The sequence below is a fragment of the Malus domestica genome, chromosome 17, assembly GCF_042453785.1.
Source record: "Malus domestica chromosome 17, GDT2T_hap1".
NCBI classification, from domain to species: domain Eukaryota; kingdom Viridiplantae; phylum Streptophyta; class Magnoliopsida; order Rosales; family Rosaceae; genus Malus; species Malus domestica.
The window spans coordinates 10,381,988-10,392,200 of record NC_091677.1 but is presented as its reverse complement, the minus strand read 5'-3'; the positions used below and the strand labels follow the sequence as shown (position 1 = coordinate 10,392,200).

At 35.5% G+C, this 10,213-nt stretch overlaps 3 protein-coding genes across 3 annotated transcripts; all 3 read left to right on the top strand.

Moving 5' to 3' along the window:
* Window positions 1-2,158: 2,158 nt before the first annotated feature.
* LOC103426003 (indole-3-glycerol phosphate synthase, chloroplastic-like) lies at window positions 2,159-5,265 on the top strand. The gene is made up of 8 exons (XM_008364099.4): window positions 2,159-2,470; window positions 2,580-2,849; window positions 3,018-3,194; window positions 3,562-3,636; window positions 3,731-3,775; window positions 3,875-4,039; window positions 4,328-4,406; window positions 4,908-5,265. Exons 1-8 carry the CDS (start codon window positions 2,327-2,329, stop codon window positions 5,141-5,143), a joined length of 1,191 nt encoding a protein of 396 aa, XP_008362321.3. The 5' UTR covers window positions 2,159-2,326; the 3' UTR covers window positions 5,144-5,265.
* A 2,802-nt stretch (window positions 5,266-8,067) lies between these two features.
* Window positions 8,068-9,642, top strand: LOC139193349 (uncharacterized). Its single transcript, XM_070816343.1, has one exon. It carries the CDS (start codon window positions 8,068-8,070, stop codon window positions 9,640-9,642), a length of 1,575 nt encoding a protein of 524 aa, XP_070672444.1.
* A 27-nt stretch (window positions 9,643-9,669) lies between these two features.
* On the top strand, window positions 9,670-10,071 carry LOC139193348 (uncharacterized). The gene has a single exon (XM_070816342.1). It carries the CDS (start codon window positions 9,670-9,672, stop codon window positions 10,069-10,071), a length of 402 nt encoding a protein of 133 aa, XP_070672443.1.
* Window positions 10,072-10,213: the final 142 nt, after the last annotated feature.

Here is a 10,213-nt window from a genome sequence, read left to right as displayed (position 1 = left end):
AATAATAAATAAATATGTGGGCTCGTCACTATAATACAACAAAAAGAAATTTTTAATGTTTGCTTTTAAATTTGGCAGCAAAGTAGAAAATGTTAATCTATGTAGAATTTTGGTATCTCCTTTGAAACCTAAAAACCACCTTTTTTTTATGTCAAACCGCCCACGTAGATTTTTTGACATCTCATTTGAAAATGTTGTAACAAATTTTTTTTGGATAATGCTAGTGAAACTAAATTTATAGATAAAGTTTTGAAAACTAAAGGATATGGAAGTTGATGATTGGTTTATCACTTAAACGTTGATAAACGTGTTCATTTTTATTGGTGACACATTATTTAGTTTATAAATTTAGTCTCCCTAGCATTAACTTTTTTTTCTTTTTGTTATTGTTAAAAATATAAAAAATTGAGGTCAATGATTATTGGGAGTAGTGTCAACCAATTTCCACTTTCTAAGAGTTCAAAGCTCATAAATATAGTTGTTTAAAATATGAAGTATAAATTATAATAGAGAAAACCAGTATAACGTTTCCGCTCTCACAAAAAAAAATGTATAACGGTTTACTTTTTCGCACTTATTATTTTTTTTGTCATTGATTTTTTTTTTAAATTTGTTTGATTGATAATTAAAAGAATGTGTAGAAAATAAAAATAAGTGCGTATACATTACTATCCAAATTGAAATAGTTTAGAATGAAATATTATAAAAGAACTGATAAGCAAAAAAGAAATAATTAAGGGAGTGTAGTCAAACTTGGATTTGAGAGAATTTTAAAAGACTTTAAAATCATATGTAGTCAATTAAAAGATTTTAAAGGATTTTAGAATTCATTCAAATCTAGATGTAGTCAATTAAAATATTTTAAAAGATTTTAAAATCCATCCAAATCTAGGTGTATTAAAAAAATTAAGATTTTGGAGGATTTCAATAAGTTGTGGATTTTGTGAGATTTGAGAGTAAAAAATATATGTAACAAAGACTAAAAAGAATCCAACCTCACCCCCTATGTCACATCCCAGCCCAGACCCTCACCACATCCTGGGCTTGACTCCGCCGTGGCACGATATTGTTCGCTTTGGGCCCCGACCACACCCTCACGGTTTTGTTTCTGGGACCCACTGGGATTGCTCGCAAACTCGCTTAACTTCGGAGTTTCGATGGAACCCGAAGGCAAATTATTTTTTTTGCACTTATTATTTTTTTTGTCATTGATTTTTTTTTAAATTTGTTTGATTGATAATTAAAAGAATGTGTAGAAAATAAAAATAAGTGCGTATACATTACTATCCAAATTGACATAGTTTAGAATGAAATATTATAAAAGAACTGATAAGCAAAAAAGAAATAATTAAGGGAGTGTAGTCAAACTTGGATTTGAGAGAATTTTAAAAGACTTTAAAATCATATGTAGTCAATTAAAAGATTTTAAAGGATTTTAGAATTCATTCAAATCTAGATGTAGTCAATTAAAATATTTTAAAAGATTTTAAAATCCATCCAAATCTAAGTGTATTAAAAAAATTAAGATTTTGGAGGATTTCAATAAATTGTGGATTTTGTGAGATTTGAGAGTAAAAAATATATGTAACAAAGACTAAAAAGAATCCAACCTCACCCCCTATGTCACATCCCAGCCCAGACCCTCACCACATCCTGGGCTTGACTCCGCCGTGGTACGATATTGTTCGCTTTGGGCCCCGACCACACCCTCACGGTTTTGTTTCTGGGATCCACTGGTATTGCTCGCAAACTCGCTTAACTTTGGAGTTTCAATGGAACCCGAAACCAATGAGCTCTCAAAAGGCATCGAACTAAGTAGAGATGAGAATATACATATAAGGCATACAAGATCCATTCAAATTCATTAAAATCCATATGAATTTTGTAGGAGTTTTTAATCTTTTTAAATCTTATCAAATCTATCACTTTTAAAATCCTTTAAAATCAAAATCTTAGTTTGACTACACCCCCTAAATCTACCCAAAAAAAGAAAAAAAAATCCTTAAATAGAAGGATAGTAAAATGAAAACAGAAATCAAATTCAAAAAATGGAAGCAAATCTCACATACATCGTGATACACCCCACCTCTCACAATCAACCAAATAAGCATCCAAAAATGCTTTTCCCCTTTAAATTCCCAAATTCCTAATTAATCATAAACCCTAATCCTAATCCTAGTTCCTAATACAAATTAAAAAGACTAATGCTTTCTTACTACTTGTAACTCTCACTTACCAGATAATTTGACTTTCTCCAGCACATATCCCCCAGCAAAGTGCCAAAGACATCCCCTTTCTTTTTTGCTCTGCAAATCCCCATCCGACAATGGAGGGCTTGGCTTCCTTCAGGGCTGTTGCTTCTCTCTCTTCCCGCCCCAGAAAACCCATTTCCGCCTCCGCTTTCGACGCGCGTAGAGCGAACTCGCTCTCTCTTCCGTCGTCGTCTTGCTCCATTGTTCGAGCTCAGCAGGTTCTTAGTTTTTCAGATTTCTTAATTCTCTCTACTCTTTGCTGGATTTTATCTTGAACTGCATTGAAATGGTGTCTGCATGTAAGGGTAATTGTTTGTTTTTTATTAGATGGAGTCTAAGGGTACTCCGCCGTCGGCGGTTGCAGTGGAAGGCGAACAGGAGCCGGAGAAAGTTGAGCTGGAAATCAAGGAATGGGAGGTGGGTATGTACCACAATGAGGTGGCTGCGAGTCAGGGAATTAGAATCAGGAGGAGGCCTCCCACAGGACCCCCTCAACACTACGTGGGACCTTTCGAGTTCCGGTTGCAGAATGAGGGCAACACTCCACGGAATATTCTGGAGGAGATCATATGGCATAAGGACACTCAAGTTGCTCAGGTAAAGTCATCAGCTTTGTGTTTTTGGTGAATTGGGTTGTTCGATAAATCGAAAAGTTTTGGGGGTTTTGAGGACCCAATTGGAAGGGGGAAAAAAGCAGAGTGATTTGGTCAAGTTTTGTATATAGGATTGTTGCTAATTTGATTACTGCTAATGATATTGATTCAGTTGAAGCAGAGGCAACCTCTGTATTCATTGAAGAAGGCTCTTGACAATGCTCCTCCTGTGAGGGATTTTGTTGGAGCTCTGAGGGCAGCGCATTCACGAACTGGTCTGCCCGGTTTGATTGCTGAAGTGAAGAAGGCTTCCCCAAGTAGAGGAGTTTTGAGGGAAAATTTTGATCCGGTAAGTCTGCATTGTTTCATCCTTATTCCTGTTCTTGGGAGTGTCTCTATTCCTGTTGTGGCGTTATGAGATTCAGTGTGCTGAACTAATGATTTCATGATCATCGGAATAGAGGAAGCATCATTGTCTATTTTTCAAACCTTAAAAACTGTAATTCTAATCGGAATGTACGTGTTATCCTCCTTGGAATGGAACAAAAGCATTGTATGCATGTGTGCGTTGAGTCATTTCTAATATAACTCTGTAACTTTTGAGAAAAGAGAACTTGAGTGGGGATAGCTGCCCCCGGTCATTGTTCTAGGTATGTGAAAATGATTTTCTCCCCCAATCTCACCAGTTCTTATTCTTTTATAAATTATCATGATAGGTTGAAATTGCACAAGCTTATGAAAAAGGGGGAGCTGCTTGTCTTAGTGTTTTGGCAGATGAAAAATATTTTCAGGTGAGCAAATCAATTTGATCTCTCTTAGAAGTCATTGATGTTAAAAGCAAAACTATTAGCTGTATCTCACTTGCTTTTTGCTCAATAAATATAGGGAAGCTATGAAAATATGGTGGCGATAAGAAATGCTGGAGTTAAGGTTTGTCTGTAAGCAGTGTTCCTCATTTTGTAGTATTCTGCACATGCTAGGATGTACTTTGGGTATAATTTATTCTTCTAACACTAGCAAAATACGCAGTGCCCTCTGTTGTGCAAAGAATTTATCATTGAGGCTTGGCAAATCTACTATGCTCGAACCAAAGGTGCAGATGCAATTCTTTTGATTGCTGCTGTTTTGCCTGACCTTGACATCAAATACATGACAAAGATCTGCAAGATGCTTGGCATGGCAACACTTGTTGAGGTTTGAGTTGCACTTCTTTCTTCATTGTTAGTTTTTTATACTTCTGTTTGTATGTTGGAAGTTTGGTGGGTTTCAACTGGGAAAATCTGCCCTTGTCTATGTGAGTTAGACTGATTTTACGATTCTTTAATGTCTGGCCTATTTTGGGCTTCGTTTGGATGCAGAGTTATGCATCAGTTACAACATATCCTTGTGTGTGCGTGTGTATGTGTATCCTTATGTCGAAAAGAAAAAACCATATCCAATGAAATCTAATCCCGAAACATCTCGTGTGTTACATTGTTACAGGTGCATGATGAGAGGGAAATGGACCGTGTTCTGGGCATTGAGGGGGTTGAGTTTATTGGCATCAACAACCGCAATCTTGGTAAAATTTCCTAAGCTCTGTGAATTGGCTTATGCTATGAAACTTCTGTTTCCTTGTCATTTACAATATGGCTGTTTGCTGATCATTTCATCTTTATCCATATTTATGAAAGACTAACGTTATTAACCGTCAACCAGTATTTTGCAGTAATATGTGAGAGCTTTTTGAAAGCCTTCAATAATGTACTTCCTGTTTGAATTTGTGATAGGATCCTCAAAACACTTTCTCCATTTGCCCCCTAATATGCATTATTATAGGCATAATAACTGTGTGCGGTTCAGGCACCATAATTGGTAGTTCAGTCTTCTTATATTAATTATTAATTTCTTTTTAAGTGAGGATGTTGATGGGGTTTGAATAAGATGGGTCGGCAAGCTATATATAGAAGGGGATGACGTTGAACCTGCCGATGTTCATGTTTGCTATCTGTCAAAATTGGGCTGTGTATTGCGTGTGAACTTTAATCGCAATATGATAACCTTATATTTGATTTGACTGCAGAAACATTTAAGGTTGATACTAGTAACACAAAGAAGCTTCTTGAAGGAGAGCGTGGCGAATTGATCCGTCAGAGAGACATCATTGTGGTAGGAGAATCTGGGCTGTTTACACCGGATGATATTGCCTATGTACAAGAAGCTGGTGTCAAAGCGGTTTTGGTAGGAGAGTCGATTGTGAAACAGGATGACCCTCAGAAGGGAATAGCTGAACTTTTCGGTAAAGACATTTCCATGTAAGTCGGCTTAGGTAGATTACAACTGTATTTATGTATCAGTGAGTAAAGTGGAATAAGTTTGGATGCCTCAACTGCTTGTGAGTTCTGATAGTGAGTTTTGTAACACAGTTTTTTGTTCTAGTTCCTGCGCTTTGACGAGAATCTCACTTTTCCGAACTTGCAATCGACTTTGCTCCCTTATGCTTTCGTTTTGTGTCCTACGTTACCTTATTCCGTCAAGTTGTCGAGGAAAATTGTTATACTTGTGGAACTAAAGCCAAACAATGACTGCCAAGTTTTGAGCAAAACGCCAGTCCTACATTAACTAAGGAACAATTTTTCTAATGAACTTGGTGGAATAAGTTTAACTTAGTTTACCGCTATAGAGCACTTTTAGCCCTTCTGAAGTAGTCCCAAAGAGGCCTTAATAGTGTTTTTGTGTTGTAGAATTGCTTTTTGGAGAATAAGCACTTCCAACTAATTTTATAGGAAGGACTTGAATGGTAGAACAAATTTCAACGTGTTTTAGGGCTCGTTTAGAAGTACTTTTTAAAAAGGCTGAAACTGTTTTTAGTGAAAACATTTTTGGAATCGATCCTTGGTAAAAATATTGTGTTTTTTGCAGGGTGCACTTTAAATGCTTTTGGAATTTAAAAACATTTTTTCTAAAAATATTTTCAATCATTTCAAAAGTACTTACAAACAATTCTTTAATAAAAGGCACCATAAAGTAATCTAAATTTCCCGATGATTGTGATTTTGTATTGTACTCATGGCTATACCCAAATAGGGATTCAAAGAGATTTTACTTGTTAAGAATTTGACTAAACGAGTTTCACATATGGACACTCATTGCCATACCCAATTAGGAATTAAACTATTGGATACTTTGAGTCTTTTAACTGATGATCTAGGGTTAAAAACACAAAAATAAAGATCTGATGATCAAAATACACGAAACATCCTACACTCTAGAGCACCATAGAATTTTTGTACCCACGTATACACTATACCAGAAAAAACAGAGTCACTGCTCGTCCTTTTTATCTTCTTTGGGTATAAAATACCATTTCAGCTTGCATGTATCATCATTAGGTCCACATCATATGGTCCCAATAGATCTAAATGGGGGATTCCTTCCATCAAATCCTCTCAATCAATCAATCAGTGTCCTTAAAATTTGATCATACGGTTAAAAACAGGAAATTCCTTTAAAAGTTACAATAACTTTAACCGTTGAATTAAATTTCAAAATTCCGGATTTATTGATTGAGAGGATTTGGTGGAAGATCCCTTCCCATCTAAATGACCCCCTTTTTATAGGGGAGAGCATTTTTGTTTGGAGGCAGATTCTCTGCCCTCTCACTTCCCGTGTTCTCCTATTTTGTGTGGTTACGGTAAAACCCCGTCAACATTTTATATTATTTTTTTATAGAGATAATAAGACAAAAATAAATAGTAATAGAAAATGTTAACGTGACTTAATCATGACCAAACAAATAGGAGGGTACGGAAAGTGGGAGGGTAGATAATCTACCTCCTTTTTGTTTTGTACTCTTAACAAGGAAAATTTTCAAATCCTAATTGATGTTACAATAGTTTCCTCTCCCCTCTATATGACCTTAATAATGTTAAGCTTCATTGAATGACGTGTCAGTATTCATGTGAAACTCAGAGTCCATTAATAAAGTTCATTAAAATTGTTTACTGACTACTTATTATGCCAAATTCTTCCCTTTCTCCGTATGTCAATATCTTGTCTGTCATCCAGATGATAGTAATTGTCGTTCGATTCATCTGTAGGTTTATTGATATTGTAATTTTTCCAATTCTGCTATTAGTAGCAAATTAGCGTCTGAATAAAATGATAAAATAAACACGAAATCAATATGTTAACGTCGGAATAAGAGAATAATAAATATATTATATGCATTACAACAAAATTATACACACACTCTCATGAATTATTCAATTATTGTTCAATTGAATTTTAGAAATCCAAAAGAAAAAAAAAATCGGAAAATCACAGTGAGTGCATGATGATGTTGTCATGGAGGCAAAAAAGTAATATTATTCGTACCATATTTTTGTACTACGTTTTCATACTATTTTAGATGGCATTTGATGTGCACAACCACATCATTTGAATTAATCATATTTTTAAATTTAGTTCATTATTTAATAAACTAATAATTAAGAAAAACTAGTTAATTAAATGATGATTGTGATATACGCAGTGGCGGATCCACAGAGGGACCTGGGAGGTCACAGGACCCTTCAACGACCCTAAATTGCTGCTAGAAATTTTCCGGGGACCCCTCGTGCAGTGTCGGTTGCAGGTACAAAATCTTCTCGTCGTAGAAGATGACCGGAGAAGAAAGAAAATAATTGGCTTTTGGCCAATTGTTTTAAATTGTTTTTTATATCCCACCCAAACTTTTTGTCCATTATTTTAAATCCCATCCCCAACCCACATCATTCCCCACTGTCCCACCCTTCCCCCGTTTCCTGCTCTTCTGCTTCCCCCAATGCCCAATGTAATAACATATTCACCCAAATTTCTCTTCTACTTCCCCCAATGCCCAACTTTAACATATTCATCCAATTTTCAATCCCTAACTCCTCAGATTTCAAAACCCTAAAATTCTAAATCCCACACCCAATCCCATATTATAATTTTATTACCCTAATATCATACCTCCCCATATCTCTAGGCCATCACTATTTGGTTCACAATTCAAGTAAGTTTTTTGGTATTCTAATCTAATCTCAATTAAATTATATTAGATATTGATGAAGATTTTTAGTCTATTATTAATATAATTGTTGATATGTTTTATGTTTATACTCATTTTATCATTGAAATTTAGATGGAATTTTTGTTTATTGGTTGATTGGTAAATGTTTTGTGTTTTTGGTTAAATGTGTAGTTTAGAAATAAGAAATATGGAAAGATTTTTCAAGTCAAAGCCAATAGCACCATCTACTTGTTCGGGTAGTTCGAGCTCAAGACAAAATGAGCGTGACATTGATTTTAATAATCTTGAGAGAGACCCGGGAAAAAGAATTCGAATGAAGGACTATCCTTCTAATATTCAAGATGAGGTCCGAGGAGCATATTTGCAAATGGGACCTTGTAGGCCTACAAAGTATGAGTTCCCATACACTTTGCATGCAAAGAAAAAGCGACGATTTGTTGTTTCGTGGTTTGAAGAATATGATTGGTTGGAGTATAGTATATCTAAAGATGCGGCATTTTGTCTTCATTGCTATCTCTTTAAAATCAATTTTTCACAATTAGGAAGCGATGCCTTCACTGGGGTAGGCTTTAAGAAATGGAAGAATGCAAGAGAATGTTTTGACAAGCATGTTGGTCCTATTGGTAGTTTCCACAATAAAGCTAGAGAAGCGGCTAGTTATTTAATGAACCAAAAGACACATATTGAAGCAGTTGTGATCAAACAGTCAGAAGAAGAGTGTATGAAATATCGTCTTTGCTTGAATGCATCAATAGATTGCACTAAGTTCTTGTTGCGACAAGGCCTTCCTTTTCGTGGCCACGATGAAAGTGACACTTCGAATAATAGGGGGAATTATTTAGAACTCTTGCAATTCCTTGCGGATCATGATGAGAAAATAAAGGAAGTTGTGTTGGAAAATGCTCCGGGAAATCTCAAGCTAATAGCTCATTCAATTCAAAAAGATATTGTCAATTCATGTGCCTTCAAAACTATTAAGGCTATTATGACAGAAGTGAAAGAAAGTAAATTCTTTTCTATAATGGTAGATGAATCACGTGATATTTCAACAAAGGAGCAAATGGCGGTGATTTTGCGTTATGTGGACAACAAAGGTCAAGTAATTGAAAGGTTCGTAGGAGTCCAACATGTTACTGAAACTACTTCAAGTAAACTAAAGGAGTCCATTGATGAGTTCTTGAAACTACATGATTTGAGCTACTTCAACCTACGAGGTCAAGGTTATGATGGAGCGAGTAATATGAGAGGTGAGTTCAATGGCCTTAAAAAAAAAAATTTGGATGAAGAGAGTTGTGCATTCTATGTTCATTGTTTTGCTCATCAACTACAATTAGCTCTTGTTGCCGTAGCAAAGAAAAACTCCGATGTTGGCGTTTTTTTCACATTGACTAATAGTTTGGTGAATGTTGTTGGATGCTCATGTAAGCGTCGTGATGCACTTAGAGAGAAACAACAAGAAAATCTCATGAAAGCTATTGAAAATGATTGTCTTGAAATGGGGCAAGGGTTAAATCAAGAAACTAGTCTCAAACGTGCTGGGGATACACGGTGGAATTCACATTATGGTGCTTTGATTAGTTTGATTACAATGTTCTCATCTGTGGTGGATGTGCTTGACATGATTGTTGAAGATTGCTACAATGATAGTGCTGGTGAAGCAAAAAGGTTATTAAAAGATTTACAATCTTTTGAGTTTGTGTTCCTCCTCTTTTTGATGAAATCCATATTAGGAGTTACAAATGATTTGTCACAAGCATTATAAAAAAAAGATCAAGAGATTGTGAATGCAATGGCTTTAGTCAAGACATGTAAAGAACAACTACGTTGCATGAGGAATGATGAAAATTTTGATCTTTTGGTTGATAAAGTATCATCTTTTTGTGTTGAACATGAAATTGAGGTGCCTAATATGGATGATTTATATGTCATTCAAGGGAAGTCATTGCGTAAGGCTCCAAGAAAGACCAATCGTCATCATTACAAAGTGGAGCTCTATTTTGAGGTCATTGATTTCCAACTTACAGAATTAGATGATCGCTTCACTGAAGGTAATACCGAATTGCTTATTTGCTTGGCATGTTTGAGTCCGAATGATTCATTTGTAGCTTTTGATAAAGAGAAGCTTGTTCGCCTTGCTCAGATGTATCATAAAGATTTCATGGATCGAGATAGATTGGCACTTCAAGATTAACTTGATATTTACATTCATTTTGTGCGTTCTGATAATGATTTTTCTCAATTGCGGGGGATTAATGAGCTTGCTAAGAAAATGGTGGAGAAAGGGTTGCATCGAACGTTTGCATATGTATATTTGCTAGTTCAGTTGGCTTTGG

What these genes read in the sequence shown, in the direction of transcription:
- LOC103426003 (XM_008364099.4), top strand. Translation starts at nt 2,327, where the DNA reads ATGGAGGGCTTGGCTTCCTTCAGGGCTGTTGCTTCTCTCTCTTCCCGC. An exon ending in AGGACACTCAAGTTGCTCAG is followed by an intron (nt 2,850 to 3,017) that starts GTAAAGTCATCA and finishes ATATTGATTCAG; the next exon opens with TTGAAGCAGAGGCAACCTCT. An exon ending in TAAGAAATGCTGGAGTTAAG is followed by an intron (nt 3,776 to 3,874) that starts GTTTGTCTGTAA and finishes CAAAATACGCAG; the next exon opens with TGCCCTCTGTTGTGCAAAGA.
- LOC139193349 (XM_070816343.1), top strand. Translation starts at nt 8,068, where the DNA reads ATGGAAAGATTTTTCAAGTCAAAGCCAATAGCACCATCTACTTGTTCG.
- LOC139193348 (XM_070816342.1), top strand. Translation starts at nt 9,670, where the DNA reads ATGGCTTTAGTCAAGACATGTAAAGAACAACTACGTTGCATGAGGAAT.